This window comes from Idiotropiscis lumnitzeri, chromosome 6 (genome assembly GCF_059441095.1).
Source record: "Idiotropiscis lumnitzeri isolate Australia: NSW breed Sydney's pygmy pipehorse chromosome 6, RoL_Ilum_1.0, whole genome shotgun sequence".
Classification (NCBI taxonomy): domain Eukaryota; kingdom Metazoa; phylum Chordata; class Actinopteri; order Syngnathiformes; family Syngnathidae; genus Idiotropiscis; species Idiotropiscis lumnitzeri.
Genome location: NC_142396.1, coordinates 5610966 through 5627094, shown reverse-complemented (window position 1 = coordinate 5627094; position 16129 = coordinate 5610966). Strand labels below are relative to the sequence as shown.

The 16129-nt window shown below is 41.7% G+C and overlaps 1 protein-coding gene across 10 annotated transcripts in view; it reads right to left on the bottom strand.

The window, feature by feature from the left end:
• The window catches only part of frmd4a (FERM domain containing 4A), a 114177-nt gene that overhangs the window by 61373 nt on the left and 36675 nt on the right, over positions 1–16129 (bottom strand). For 4 of the 10 annotated variants that reach the window (XM_088297507.1, XM_088297496.1, XM_088297498.1 and 1 more), the window contains exon 1: positions 158–509. The exons of 3 other annotated variants lie outside the window; for them this stretch is intronic. In XM_088297507.1, coding sequence (XP_088153633.1) covers positions 158–331 — 174 coding nt within the window. In that variant the 5' untranslated portion in view covers positions 332–509. Of the gene's footprint in view, positions 1–157; positions 510–11556; positions 11631–11723; positions 11921–14981; positions 15216–16129 lie in introns of those variants that run through there. 3 more of the 10 variants (XM_088297499.1, XM_088297497.1, XM_088297494.1) reach the window with 3 other exon arrangements.

The window sequence follows — 16129 nt, the reverse complement described above, 5'->3', positions numbered from 1 at the left end:
GCGGAGATTAAAAGCTTTGCGCTTGACTTGCCTCCAACTCCAAAACTAATGCCGTCTCCTGGATTAGCCTAGAACTGCTTGCAATCCCATTTACACACACACAAGACACAAGAGCCTGGTCCAAAGAGAGTGTGAAAAGGGAAACCCGAGTGCTCACCCGCTCGCCACTGTTCCTCCGAAGAGTCCCGACCGGCAGCTTGAGCATCAGCCGGCGGGTCCTCCCGGGCGTCACCGCTCCCTGGACCAGCATGGTACGCTCCAGAGTGTCCGTGGGCGTGTGAGCATGTGTGCCGCCGTGCGAGGTTGGCGTAGGCGTGGGGGTCCTCACCATCCCGTCCAGCCTGGACGCGAGCTTTCCCGCGTGCACCAGTTAAGTAAGGGGATGGGGAGGGGGGAAGGTGTGCGGTGCGCTCAGAAAAAGAAGAAATTCTAAGTTCCTTTCTTTGTTGCGAGCACGCTGTCCATTCCGCCGTGCTCCACACTCTGTGCTGAATGAGTGAGTGAGAGTGGGAGGGACAGGGAGACGCTTTTGTCTCTCCTCCTTCTCAGTCTGACAGCGGCAACCCACCCCCTACACTCACCCTCCCCTTTCCCCTTCCTCACTTCCTCCAGTCGGGGGGCTTATCCAGGTCACCGGATTAATGTGACGTCATGGATGTTATTAGCGTATGCATTCGGATCGTCGTTTTGCATGATTGGGCGAACGTTTGACTTTTAATACCAGGAAGGTAGGCCACGTCATTCCTAGATGGGATGAAAAAAAACAAAGGCTATAAAAATATCTAATTTTAATGCGAATTTAATGCTTTTTTGTATTATTCGTAATTAATCACATTATAATTAATTAAGCAATTATTAACCCAAACAATATTTTATTTGAATACAAAAATGAGTTGTCATTAATTAACCTTTTATTGGCAAAAATAATATGTATTGTATAAGAAAACAATGGCAAAATATGAATAGCTCAATTTTAATTACTGTAATTTACAATGAATCATACCATATTTTCTTAACCAATGGAACAAATAAAAAATCTAACTTCAATTGTTTTTATTATTTTGAATATATTAATTTGACAATTATTTATTTATCACAAAAAAAATTAAAAAGAAAAGAATACATATACTGTAAGTAATTCTAGAGGAGAAACATGCAAAATTGATAAACATCTCAAGACTATTACAATGAATAGAATCAGATTGCCTTAAAGAACGGAGTAAATACATTTTTAAACAGTACGTTTTTAACTGAATTATTGCTTATGAATCCAACCATTATATTCTACCCATCATTTCACAAAATGAAAATTAATTTTGAAAAAAATAAACCATAAAAGTATTTGTATTTTTTTATTTTATGAATATTTGTAACTTTATTAGTTGAAATAGAAATGATCAATTAATTAATTAGCTAAATTAAAAACAAAATACAAAGTAACCAATTTTTGGAGAAAAATTTAATTAATGCAACAAATTTTACAGGACTATTGATAATGGAAATGATCGGCGGTGCATACATTGCCAAACTGTGTCGTACAACATTGGTCTACGTACCCACCTACTGGGAAGCACGTATGTGTGTGTGTGCGTGTGTGTGTGTGTGAGAGGGGACCTCAAAAGGAATATGGGATTTTTTGCCATCTGGTAGGGAGATTATCGATGAAATCCCACATCCCGCTTTCCCTCCCTGCACTGTCTGGATTTATGGGGAGGGGTGGCGGGGGGGGATCACACACAAACATTCATCAGTGAAGTCAAGCCTACATTATTCTAATGCAAGATGCATCATCTGTATGCAAAGCAGTCAGGAAATTAGCCAGATTTCCCCCAAGCAGCCTCAGACTCTCCACTGGGTCAGTGACCATTCGGCTGAATCAGATTTCAGCGGGGTGGTCTTTACATGTCCATTAGAACTATTGGACCAGTGAGATATGGCAGCGCCCATCGAGTCACTCATCATCACTCACCGCCGAGCCCGAGCGGGCTGCGCACATTGATACTGAACTGTAGGCTGATTAACGGGAGAGGATCAACACACGGACATACACAGGACATAAACAGTCTACACACCCCACCAAATGCCAGGTTTTTATGATATAAACTATGAAACCATGATAAATAATTTCAGCACGCTTTACTCCTTTAATGTGTGATAACATCTGTACAATAAAATTGGAAAATGTTATGTAAAAAAATAAACAATTCCAATCATATGTTTTACGCCCTCTTATTACAATCACATTAAAACTTGTGTTTAACGGGAGTCAGCACACACTTTTAAAGTACTTCTGAGTAACTCCAGCATTACGCCTTGATGTTGTTGTTTTTTATTGCATCTGGAACTGGATGGAGTCTTAGCCAAGATCCAGGGAATTGTGAACAGTTCCAAATAGCAGTCAGTGGGGAAATGTTGGGGAAAGCCTACTAGAACAGCTAAAGTTTATTCAGGGTTCATCTAAAGCACTTTAAATGGTGGTGGGTGCTGACACCCATTCTATACACAGCTCCAGCCCTCAGTTATCAGGGGGTGTGCACACATATGCAACCAGATTATTGCTGCTGTTTATTTTAATTTCTGCTCTCAAAAATATATATTTTGTTAGTTAAGTCAAAAACGATTATGGGTCACATTAACGGTGGATCGTTTTTTTTTTCCTTCATAATTTATCATTGTCTCCCTTTGAACAGGGTTGTGTAGACTTCTTATACCCGCTGTACGGCACTCACTGACTGGACATGTCAAAAGTTGGATAAATTAAAAAGGTTGAATTTCTAAAAGTCAGACTTTGATCGTCCAAAAAGACCACTGCAAAACATTCTAAATGCGGATCGAATGGCTGCAAGCTCAAAAACAATCTGACACCGGAGGCAATACAACTTGTTGCTGGGTCTTAATATTAGATTAAAAAACATCCATCCAAAAGCGCATCTTCCTCCACCCCCTATAAATGAGGACCACCCGCCAGCTTTCATGACATGATACTATAGGATAGACACACGACACACATTGCAGCCTGACAAGCACGCAGGAGAAAATCATCAGCTGCGGTAATCCCCCCAGTCAGCATTATTTATTCAACAGACCTACACCACAGCTGCATGCCTCTGACTGTGGCCTACATGAGAAATATCAGAGGTTTATTTATAAACTTTGCGTCAATTGGGCACGTAGGAGTCAGCGGTGCAAAGTAACCAAGTACAAATACTTTACTATATTTAAACAGCTTTACTTAGTTATGTGTACTTAACATGAGTATTTATTTTTCTGATGACTTTTTACTGATAATCCATAGATTTGAGAATCTATCTGTAATTTGCTTCTGGCATTCGAAAAAAAAAATGATTGATTGAAAACTTACAGTTGCTGATTTGCCGTTGCACACCAAATAAATGAACAACGCAATCTATCGACGTGCTGTCACGGAAAAATGGCAACCCTGAATCAGGTTTTGAGGTTCCACATGATGCACTGTATTTTTCTAAATTGAACCACGGAAACATGTCGCGATTGTCAAGGAAGAAGCAGGTGCTTGTTCGTTTTTTTTTCTGAAGTGAAAAAGTTGAATCAGTCCGTCTTTTTGCAAATAAGGGATCTATGTTTACATTTGCAGCCGAAGGCAACCCATCTCCACAAAATCATCCGCGCATGATTAGGGGCTAAAAGCGAGGCATTAAACTGTGAATATCAAGCGTTAAGCCGGGTGATTCTTACATGGCTCAGTGATCTGGGTCAGTTCGTGCCGGCAGTCCTCGAAATAAATCAGCTATTAATACATTCCCCTGATAGTAAGACGTAAGATTTGACAGATACAAACCAAGCAACCAGAATAAAAAGCGAGGCAATATTAAACGTGAAGCTAATAAGAGAGATGCAATCAAAGCAGGGCTAATTTTATGTGTGATTATAGACGTCTGCCTGCTCTTTGTTTCGGGATGTAATAAAAAGCAGCGTTGGATCCCGGCTCTCCGTTAATTTAGTCTGATAACTCCGACTGTTTGACTGCCCGCAGGCCGTCTGACTCATCCCGATGGTCCTGCTCCTCCCTGGGCTTTTTCTCTTTTTGCGTCTGTTTTGGAGGGATGACACTCTGGAGCTGGACTGTCTCTCAATCCGCTTGCATGTTTTCTCTTTCAGCACATGACAAATGACAAAACTGCACATCAGAAAATGATCCGAGACCGCAACAAATATAACTCAATGTTCACCACATTGATTTGAAGATGTTTAATCAAACCATGTCATTTGTGTAGAGAAAGTATGCAAGCTAAAAGCGAGCATATAATGTGAAGCGGGCGCGCACGGAGCAGCAACACAACAGAGTATGTAACGGGAACAAATATTTTTTTGCAAGTATGTGCTATAGAGAAACGTTTTCAAAATGCAAATAAAATAGACGTCGACCATTAGGTTAACCTAATGTATAAAGCTTATCTTTTTGTATAATTCTCAACAAAATTCCCACACGACTGTGTCGCTTTTAAAGATTCTTAATATGCTAATGCAATCCTGACGGGCTCCCTGCCAAGGCCACTTTTCATTTTCATTTCATTTCCTCGCCACAGTTGTTGGTAAAGGCGGTACTCACAAAACACGTTCGAGGTAATAGATTGCCTGGGAGGTTTTCCTGGAAATGGGAACAATTGTACGGCTCGTATTGAAAACTGGGACATATTTGTATTTTGGAAAAGCTGTGTCCTCGCTCAGGGGACAATGCCGTTTTTGGACAAAACGCATCGTTCGGCGCAGAAAGTAATGTCGGGTGCACACAAGTTTTTCACATGGACCTCACAAGTGAAAAGGCAAAAAATCGGCAAGTATGTTGTTACTGTTCCGAAAGGATGTGGTGTGACGAACACAGTACACTCCAGACATAACCATATCTCCACCTACAATGGCGAGACGACCAGAAATCACCACAGGATAACCTTTTCGAGACATCCAGGAATTGTGTTTTTTCCGACTTTTATCACAAGGGAACTGACAAACTTTCTACTTGGCCATTGTTGCGGTTAAAAACACAATAATTGAGTCCCTGGCTCGGCTGAACTTGTGTTGAGCACACACACAAGGATTTGCCATCGTAAATACTGAATAGGTTTAACACAAACGATCATCAGGCCGATTTTCGGAGCAAATCAAAGAGGAAAAATTACACAAATAATCCTGTGAGCTCGTATCTCAAGGTTTGCGAGTGGAGCCTCAATGTTGATTTTTCGTCAGGGTTCGCACGAGGTTACAAAGTTCACCAGACAGTCACAGACAGATTTAACGGTTGCAAACAGTTTTTCGTGCTGCAAAGAAAATTTGAACATGTTCACCATTACTACCTACCATTAAGACTGTTTGCAAACGTCAGGCAAAAATCATTGCAAAGTTTTGCAACCTACAACGAACTTCGACGAAAATAAGAACAACATAACTACGTTTGCTGAAATTCGTCAAAACCGATTGGCTCATATAGATTATTCAATATAATCAAAATTGTATTCCTTTGTGCAGCTGCAAGTCTGTTTGTTGACACAACACAAACATCCTCCCTCCTCTTCCCTCGCCACAGTCACCAAATCTAAATATGATCATGCGGTGAGAGCAGGAGGATTGTTATTGGCTTTTCCACTCCACGAGATGACAGCGGGACGAGAATGCCTCTGGAGTTCACAAACAGTTTATTGAGCACCTCGGCACACAACGTGCAAAGTCGATGACAATCTATCTTTGGGACCCTTTGCATTTGCTGAGCCCACGCAAGTCTCGCCATATGTTGTTATTATAATAATCCAGCATTGCTCGTCAGGGTGGCTAGTCGGGAAAAAAAAATCAATGACTCACTGGAGTCAAGCCAGGCCGTCCTCTGGAAAACATGCTCAACCTGCGTTGTTGTTGCTACCCTATGAATAAAACATGTATTGAAAATAAAAGAGCTTTAGCCAGAGAAACAAAGATATGAGGTCCAGAATAACCTAAAATGATCCCTGACTTGGTCAGCATATTTTCTGGTTACAAATGATGCTGATGTGAGCAACATTGGCCCGTTTTGACTTACATCCATAAAATAAATAAAAACATTCAAATAACTGGTCGGAAAATGAATATTGACTACATATAATCTAGAAAAAAAATCTATTAATCCCAGCAATTTATAGTGACGTTTATAACAAGACCAACTTTCAGTAACTGGTGTCCTGTTAACCCATGGGGGGGTCAAACTTTTTGATTGGCGGGCTACAATGGGTTGTAAAATTTGACAGAGGGGCCGGAACAGGAGCAGATGGATGGAGTGTTTTGGTAACCTCATCTCATCGGAGAAAATAAATACATTCAATTTTAAATGAAAAAGCATTACAATAAAATATATTTGTCTTTGACGCACCACAGTATTTAGAAAATAAAACATTAACAAGGTTTATTCATTTAATTTTTTTCAAGTTCGACATCCTAATAAATACTGAAACAGGTTTGGATCAATCTCCTGGTACCGAATCATCATTTGCCAGCTACCAACACCAATAGAACAGGAACAACGGCAAAGTATGTAGCCTTAATGCTCACTTCCATCTTTTCAATGAACACGTTATAACCTCCAGGAAGGTCTTCAGCATTGTGATGACAAATGCGCTGTCAAAAAAACTACAAAGGAAAAAAAAAAAACGACCACATCCATTGCCCTTATAAGCAGCCATCATGCCTCGCGGGTATTAGAATTACAATATTTCGGAATATAGCATTCAAATGGCCCGATAAGTATTCTATTATGAGAGCAGCGAATGGATGTGAGATGTGCAATTTGCAGTCGTGAATAGCAGATGAGGTCTCTGAATTACGCACCCATGTCTATTCAGTGTGTGCGTGTGTGTGCGTGGGTGTGTATGTATGTGATAGGCAGATGACAAACTAATGGAAAGCAGGGGCTCAATAATAATAGCGGTAAAGACAAGTTAAGGATTGATTATGTGCACATACAAATGGGATCAAATATATGATAATTTTCTTCTCTCCATTTATTTGGCTTATTGTGCAGCCTGGGCAAAAGTTTAATGAGGGAGATCTGATTAAAGTTGGATTATGCTCCAATTTTAATCCTTCTATATGGGTACTGGAGGTCAATTTATGGGCTTCCTTTGACAACATAATTTCAACAATTTAGTGCCACGCCAAGATTTTACGCTCATATGGGTTAGTTCTGTTTCCATTTTTTCCATCCATACAACAAAAATATCAACATATGATGTCATCAACTAATCGTCAACCCAACCATCATCACGTGAGTGTCGAATAGAAAAGTCGTTCAAGCCTGATTGTGAAGCAGACGTGCTGACCACTTGTAACTGTGCTGCCTCTATTTTTTTTTTTTTAATTTTGAAATAAAAGCCAATCGGCGGTCGGCAAAGGTCCTGTAATGGACTACCTGAACGGTTCCAATGTTTTGCAAAAATGCACGCAAGATATATTGCAAGGCTTTTAGTAGGAACTTTTGGGGAAGAGTACAAGTACATCCGTGGTGACACCATGTTCCCATTGTGACAAATTGGGAGAACAAATCATGGCATAGTGTGCCCCTGTGAGAGAGCCCGAATATCGAAAAAATTCAAACTGAACTACCAGAGAGAGGAGGGAGGGGCAGGGCAGAGGGAGAGTGAGCGGGACAGGGTCAGCTTGATATAATTGAGTCATTTTGACACCCCGTTACATAAGAGATTAGGAGGACACAGAAGTGATAGCGTCGCTCTCTCTCTGGCTTTATTTACTTTTTAGTTCCAATTTTGATTGGATAGTCTTCATTTTATTTTTATTTATTTTTCTACTATTTCCATGTAGGTTTCAAGTGACTCACGTTCAATATGAAAAAAATTGAGATACAAGCGATGTATGGTGGCACTGAACTTAACTCAGATCATTTTACAACAAGCAACAGTTTGGCAGAAAGTGAAAAATTCTTCAGTCAGCACATTGTCGCCGTCAATTTAAGATTACTGTTAAGTTAAATATTATTAATGAAATCGACATGTTGTGTATTTAAAAATAAATAAATCCGTCCCCTGTGACAAGCAATGCAAAATGCCATAGACTGGCTAATCAATACCATCGGTAGTATATGCAGTATATAATATAGATAGTTAAACAAAAACGGTGGAGCAACACATGTAGACAGATTGTTGGTGTTTTTTCTTTTTTTTGGGGGGGGGAGAGGGGGGCGGAGCGGTTTAATGGCATTTCAATTAATTTTAATGTGAATTTGAGGTCTAAGATTTTTGAGTAACGAGCAGATGGAAGTACAAATTAGACTTGTATGCAACCTGCCTTTTGGCTTAGGTCAACTAGAGTTGATCACTTTTGGAAGCTGAATCCATAGTCAATTCTAAGAGTTTTTGTTTTTATAGCTATGACGATGTATAGGCAAATTGTGCCATTTTAGAATAAAAAAATTGTCTCAGTTATATCACTGCAGCATCTGGTTCATGATTATGGGACAGTTGGATTCTTGATAGCACTCTGAGACCTTTGAGGCATAGTTGCCTCCTGCATTCACTGGAAGGAGAGGAGATGCAGAAATGAGCAGATGTGATGGAAGTGTTCCAATTCTGCTCTGGTTCTTTTCTGTAAAAAGGCAACAGAGTGAGAAAAAAAACAAGGGAAGGAAAAGTAGGTGCAGGAACCAGCCGTGTATGCGATGAAGAAAAGATGTTGGGGGAGGGGTTTACAGATTCAATTAAACTACATAAGGAATTAATGCATTTTTAATCATGCTGCTCCGTTTGCCAACGTGACGGCCATAGCCTGTATAAGGAGCCACCATCTGTGTGCGCGTGAGTGCGTGCGTGAGTGTGTGTGTCCAGAAGCTCAACAAACAACACACAGCAGCTTTGGCTGGAGACCATGTGGGTGCCACGAAGAGACATTTTGCAGAAGCCAAAAGCAGATCCAATTAGCACATACACATCATGCCACCGTTTGGCTAATGTGAGAGGAGACTTGTCACTGTGGACATGTTTGTGTGTGAATGAAACCACTGTGGCACGGACTCCATGGAAATTAAGCCAGTAGTAAGCAAGAGGGGAACTATTTTGCCTGGAAGCATGAATAGACTTAAAGCTCTTTCTTCTGACGTTCAATAGCTTCCCCTTGGGCAGGGTATTTATTTTTGTTGCATTTTTACAGCTTTTGTCATAATGCCGTGAGAATGTCGGAATGTTAAGCTTCTAGGCATGACTCTTCAGCGACTTATCGTTGCGCATGTACAAGAAATAAGAGTGGTGACCTGAAAAAGTCTACGAGTGATTCTACTGTATTTCCTGACCCACTTTCACAGTGAGGCGGTTGTAAAAGGAAGGTTGGTTCCCTTAAATCCTCTTAACGTGGCTGAATCATTCATGTGCCCTCGCTATGCTAACCCAGCGCTAATTAAAATAGCTACACGCATGTACAACTAGGTGACGGGTGTGCAGCCTCTTCACCGTATTGACGTCTCATATTCTCTTCTTTACACAAGGTTGCATTGTTTAACATAAAAGAACAAAGACCAGACAAGAGACAGAAGGTTATCAATAAAGAGGAGTAATTCGTAATTAAAGCGGGGTTCAGACATACCAATAATTGGACAAAATGGGAGCATTTTACCCCCTTCCAAACAAAGTCGGCAAAGTCCCTGTTAATGGATTTCTCGAAATGATTATCCTCCGGATTTGACTTGTCGTGCGGGGTGTGTTAAGAGGGATTTTTCTTCTCCAATCAGCTCAAAAACCACCAGGGCTGACAATTGTACATGTAAAAACTGTACTCATACCTAGGGTCAATTTAGAGAGTCCAATCAACCTGCTATGCATGTTTTTGGAATGTGGGAGGAAACCGGAGTACTTGGAGGATACTCACGCAAACTCCACAGAGGAAGGCCGCAGCCGGAATCGAACCCCGCACCTCTGAACTGTCAGGCCATCATGGTAACCAGTCATCTACCGTGCCGCCCCTACTTTGTCATTATAGGCTTTTTTCCCCAACGCCCGACAATAACGACACACCGTAAAAAAGACAATAGGCATTGGTTAAGTCAACCACGGTTGAGATCTTGATTGAGATCTTGGGGTCAGGACAAACCGAGACAGCAGCGACATGAATTAGAGGGAACCAGGGAGCACGACTGACCATCTTCTGGCGTTCAACAATTCTCTGTCTAATCTGAAAGAACAGATGCCGGTAACGTTTTCGTTGCAATCAATAGCTAATTTAGCGCATTAGCATTGCTAACAAAAGAATGTGATTTTGATATATTTTTATTTATTTATATTTAGTGTCACTTCAGGAAAATAATGGCATTAATGATAATGTGAATAAAAATGTCACCCAAACAGTATAACAGGGTTAAGCATCTGTGCAATCAAAAATTGCCAGTTTTGTGCTTGGTTATAACCTGCAAGACAAGGGTTTTTGAAACAGTGCACCACTGTTTATGTGCGCAGTAAACAAACCATTTGAATAATCAGCAATGCAAAGCAGCCATCTATCCCTCTGCTTTCCAGCATCCATCAGCAATTAGCACAATGAATAACTGAGTAGCATAATTAGACGGCTAAAAGGAAAAGCAGAGGAAGTCGAGGATTTTCTTGGACACCACGTTCCTCATGAATAATCCAGTGTTCCAGCCTAAAACCATTACTCACAATTATAATTTCTCATCAGTTAATACAGTTACGACAATCATCTAACATTGACACACAGCAACCCTGGAATTAAGTTTTGAAGGTGCTACGCTAGCAACCGAGTTTATCCCGGGAAAAGATTACTCTTCCCTCCAACAGATGCTCGTGCTCGTAAACAATGTTAAGGGGAAATGGGAGCTTAATGACCAAACTCATTACATCATCCAGCAGCTCAAAGCAAGCGGGGATTCGGCTACCGTACTCGGCGTCCTTAAAGGTAGTGCAACTTAAAGACTGGACATGTTTTCATTGGAAATACTTGAGCGGCTCGTAAACAACAGGAGCCTGAGTCATCCGCCTCAAGACAAGCGGCAGGGGAAACGGGAATATGACAGCGGCATCCATCAGAATCCCCCATCTTGTTCTCGTTCCTTATTTCATTCTCAATCTTTCCTTCCTGTATTTATTCCCAGTGGGGTGATTCATAGCTCGCTGTAGAAAACATTTAAAGGATGTCGACGACATAAAGAAAAAGATAAACCCACGACTTTGGTTTTAAGTTAGATGGATGAAAGGCTCTCACGTACTGGGAAAACATTCCTCCAGTCTCTCCTCAGTGGGCTCACCTTGTGCTGAGCCATGTAGGCCACGCAACCAAGGTTAGCTCCCCGGATTGCCAATTTAGCGTGCAGTGTTACCTCTGACATATAATCGGCACATTGTTTCTGCACTAATTAATGAGAGCATCTGGGAAAGACATGAGCATATGCCGGCCTCTGGCCTCGGACTGTAATTATGCACTGAGAGGTCAGCCACGTCATGTCCAAGAGAGAGGGAGAGTGAAATAATATATGATATGAAAAGCAAAATTGATAAATTACAGAGCATGAAGACAAAAGAGAGCCCCAAATAAAAAACTTACAAAGACATCCATCAGCATGTGCTCTAAGGTCACCTCGATGTCCTCCAGTCGGGATGAGAGAGTCATCCTTCAGCCTGTGCAAAAAAAAACGTCCCGAAAAAGAATTTAAACTGTTTAACCACGGAACCCTGACAATTGTTTTAAAGGCATTCTCCAAATGATAACACCTTGATTTCGGTCAGGAATCGTCCACAGAGGATGGTAGCAAGTGGACGCTTTGCGATAAGTATTCCGACTGGTTCCAAGAGTCTTCCTTTCGGGTTTCTTTTTTTTGGGGTGACTAATGGTCAAAATTTGGCACAATCCCCCATTGTGGACTCTTCTGCACAGAGTTGCTTCTGGTAGCTTGGCGCTAAAGAGGACTAGATCAAACACTCATCTTCAGAAAAGTCATGCATCAGTTTCATTTTTGCGATATTCGTTGGAACAGGATGTCTCCTCCCTCTTCCCCCTTATTTTTCTCTTGCACTCCTCTTTTTTCCCTTCCATGCCCTTTCAACTCTGTGTCCACAGTGGACGTCTTTGTGAGAAGAGTGAGCCTGGGGCAGCTGATGCCCAGTTCTGGGTGCTCTTGGCTAGGGTCATCCTCTCTCACACTGGGCTTTTAGTCAATGCGCCTTTGTGAAGGTCTCATTAAAGACCGGCCAGAGATCTCGCATGTCTCACAGACACATTGGGGAGACAACAACAGCGATATGTCGATGTACTGACAGGAAGCTTACGTAACACTGATGGGAAGGGGGGAGGGGGACGAGCAGTTTTGGGGGAACACAGCAGGCATCAGTGAGGAAAGAAACAAGAAGATGATGGATGGGAAGTGAAGGATCTTAAGAAGACATTTCAAGAAGAGTTGTTTTTGTTTTTTTGTTAAGCGCTGGTGGAATGCACTTTCTAAGATGGTTCTGTCTGAGACAGAGGGATACATAGAGACTTAGTAAGAAGTAGGAAGAAGTGTGGGAGGTGAGTTTGTTTGACTGAGAATCCTTTGCAGGGGGAGTCCAGGCTCTTCCTTCAAGAGAGGGTGAGAATCTTGGTCATCCACTTCTCCTCCGAATTGAGGGTAGCCATATAAGGTGGCTCTGGCATCTGGTTAGGAAGCCTCTCTGGAGAAGTCAGGGTCTCACTTGGGTTGCTGCTCTTGACCCGTAAAGCGGAAGAAAATCAATGGTTGGTTGTATTTCCATTTTCAAGTGATTGGGCATTGTAGTTTCTATTATGGATGAACTAAGGAAAAATATTTAGGGGAATATTTGCCAAGTAAAGCAAATGCATCCCATCCGTTCATGAAGGGAAAACTAGTTTCTGTGTGAAAAATGAAGGATTTGGAAACTAAAGCCACTCAAACTGAAACGATGCAATACAAATTCGCACTCTGCAACGATATTCAGATGACATATTTGACATAACAAAGACTGGACATATTCAAGAATTTACAGATCACCTGAACACCATAGACATTGCAGCAAATGTCCACTTTACATGAAGAGGAACCAAAGCAGACCTTATCTTTGCTGGATTTAAACATTCATCACAACGAAGACGGCAGCATACAGGCCAGTACCTCCCTCTGGATGTCAGAACATCCTACAGCACACAAACTCTCCAGAGTCAGAACACTATACAATCGTGCGGGTATCATAACAGATGATAAGGACAGACAGGCGGTAGAAAACCATACACAATACAATACAACTTCATTCATATTCACAACAAGCGCTTTTATGAATAAAACACACAAAAAAACAGATTTGCATCTATATGCCAAAATGAATGTCCTCATATGCACTGCAAATGGACCTCGTTCTGGAGTTATAGCTTCACATCTCTCCATGAGGACATCCCTCATCCGTCCATTCTCTTGCCTTGCCAAGCTGTAGAGTCCCAGAGAGCCAATGACACTTGGCCCCATGACCCCTCGTGAATGTGAGGTCAACAGAATCAGCAACTCATAAGTTCTCGCATCAGCTCTGCAGCAAGGAGTGGCGGAGTGTGACAGAAACCATATGACGAAGCTCGAATTCTGCACACTCATGGATAACATGTGCCACGCGGAACGCATGCTCTTGAGTGTTATAGACAAAATGTAGTCAATCATGGGGTCTTTGTTCGCCTCAGGAGGCTTTTCCCCCTTCCCCAACTAGCTCCTTGGGCTTCCAGCAGTGAATATGCATCAAACCGCCATTAATAACTCACCATATCCCTCTTTAATTCTCATCGACGTTCCTCTCATGCATTATTAATTCTCCGCCTTGAAGGTGGAGACAGACAGTGCGTCACTTGTAAGCGGCTAGCAGGTGGAGTGCAGAACGCGGCAGGATGTCATCGTTTGGACTCGCGTTTGTCATTAATGAGGGGCTTAGCCTCCAAGGGGGCCACATGTCTTTTGCGCATCACCCAACGCTAAACACTGGACTTACATGTGTGGGTGATGATAAATGAAGATAGGGGGACAGAAGACAGAGTCGCACAAAAAAACATTTTAGAAAAAGTTGCGCTATGTATATTTCAATGGAAATTTATGTAAATAAAGCAGGAAGTAACAAAACCGAAGGTTGGCTCTTAAAAGGGATCAGACATATATTTAGGGGAATATTTTTGTCTAATTTCAACTGAAACAACTAGATCTTTCCTTTCATCTATTATATGTACCGATCCTCATTCGGGTTGAGCTAGGGCCGATCACAGATGATTTCAGGCCTTAGACTGTTTGCCAGTCAATCGCAGGGCACATATAGACAAAGAAGTATTCACACATGCAATTCATCTCAATAGATAATTAAAAAAAAAAAATCAAACTACCATGTTGTGGGAAATTGTGAGGCAGCCAGAGTGCCACTGTCTAAACTATTGTGTACTATCCACAAAATGAATATTGCCACTTAAAGGGATCATGCAGCCGGAATGGTCCATTTTTCAATGAACAAGCTCTTTTTTTAATCGGGAAAATAATATTAGCTTGCATTTTAAATTTGTTTTGAAGAAATCAATACAGAACAAGTCGTGAGCAGTATGGCCACACACCCCTCACCACCCTCCATGTCTTGGTGCGAGTCACGTCAGGGAGCAATCACACTTTGCCCATTCAAAGTCATTGTAAAGACGTCGCTATTGTCAAAATAACGGGACCCAAAATGTATGTTGACATCTCTACTTAGGCCCACTTCAACCTAAAAAAAACATTAGACCTTATTAGCCTTTCCATGGCTGATTTAAAAGAGAATGAGCAAATCGATCGACAACAGAACTGACAAGTCAAGCAATATTACCTTGCTTGCCTCCCGGCTGTGACGTAACTGAGACCAGAAAATATAATAAGCCGAGCTCCAAAAACAGGCGTGCCAATATGTTGTAAAACTAATCACAAAAAAGCCCTTCAATCACGACAGAGACTTTTATAGGGGGTGAAATCTGAAATCTGACCGTACCTTTAACTGCAGCATGCTGAAGCAGTCCCAGTTGTTTGCCCATCGTCCTTTGTCATCGGACCAGTCCAGGAAGTTTACTGTACTAGTAATCCAGAAAGCATCAAACCCGGTTAAGCTTTGACTACGGCAGCAGCTCACACTTTGCATGGCAAAAAAAAAAAAAAGAAATTAACAAGCCTCCGGCTTGCTGTCAATGTTAACCTCTCAGGACATTTGAACACTCTGAGCTTGAGAACGCCTCTTCGTCTTCATGATTGGTGGTGATGTTATCGCCTGGCATGGAAATAACGGCTGCTAATCAAACCCTGGGCAGGATTCCAAATTCAAACACACACACGCAAGCACACACTCTGTCATTCAAAAATAGCATCTACTCGAGACATGTTGATAAAGCTTCTTAAGGAAGGTTGTAGCCAACAGTTTCAGGGATTTATTGTGTATAGACTTTGACACAAAGTAGGTGAGATAGTCTGGAGAGTAGAGACACTTGCACTGCATCTGATTGTGCGCCTTTCATTGTGTGTTTGCGAATTATCAAACCATTGCTCTTTTCTATAGGTTTGTCCACGATTGGGAAGAAAGCGTTTGACACATTTTGTGCATTCATCCAGAAGAACAGCCTATCACTTCTTAACCACGTCACGGGATGTAATTTATTTCGGTGTCTCAAAGCTAGGGACTCTAGGACACCCCAATCATTATTACTTCTTCCAGTTTCTCCGTGCCATTTACCAAACTAGTTCGCCAAAACCTTTTGCGGTTAGCAAAATAAATTCACTCCGGCAACTGCTGTTATATTGGATGTCCCATCTGAGGTCACAGAGATGCTGCTACTGAATTGAGTTAGATGTGGCGCCGCCACGACCAATGCCTTGTGTGTCACTTTCATGTCATCACGTGACATGACACAGTGTTACATCATTGCGCCATTGCAGCACATACACAATGAATGGGTTTTATGACGCCTAAAGTCAGGGGTGCCCAAGTCTGGTCCGAGCACCCTTGCTATAAGTTGTCTCTAGATGTGAATGGTTGTAGGACGAAATGTGCCCTGCTTTCAGCTGGCGATAAGCCTCTCACCCTTAGTCAGCCAAGGTAGGCTCTAGCTTATCGTAATGAGGACGAGTAAAAACAGATTGATGGTCTTG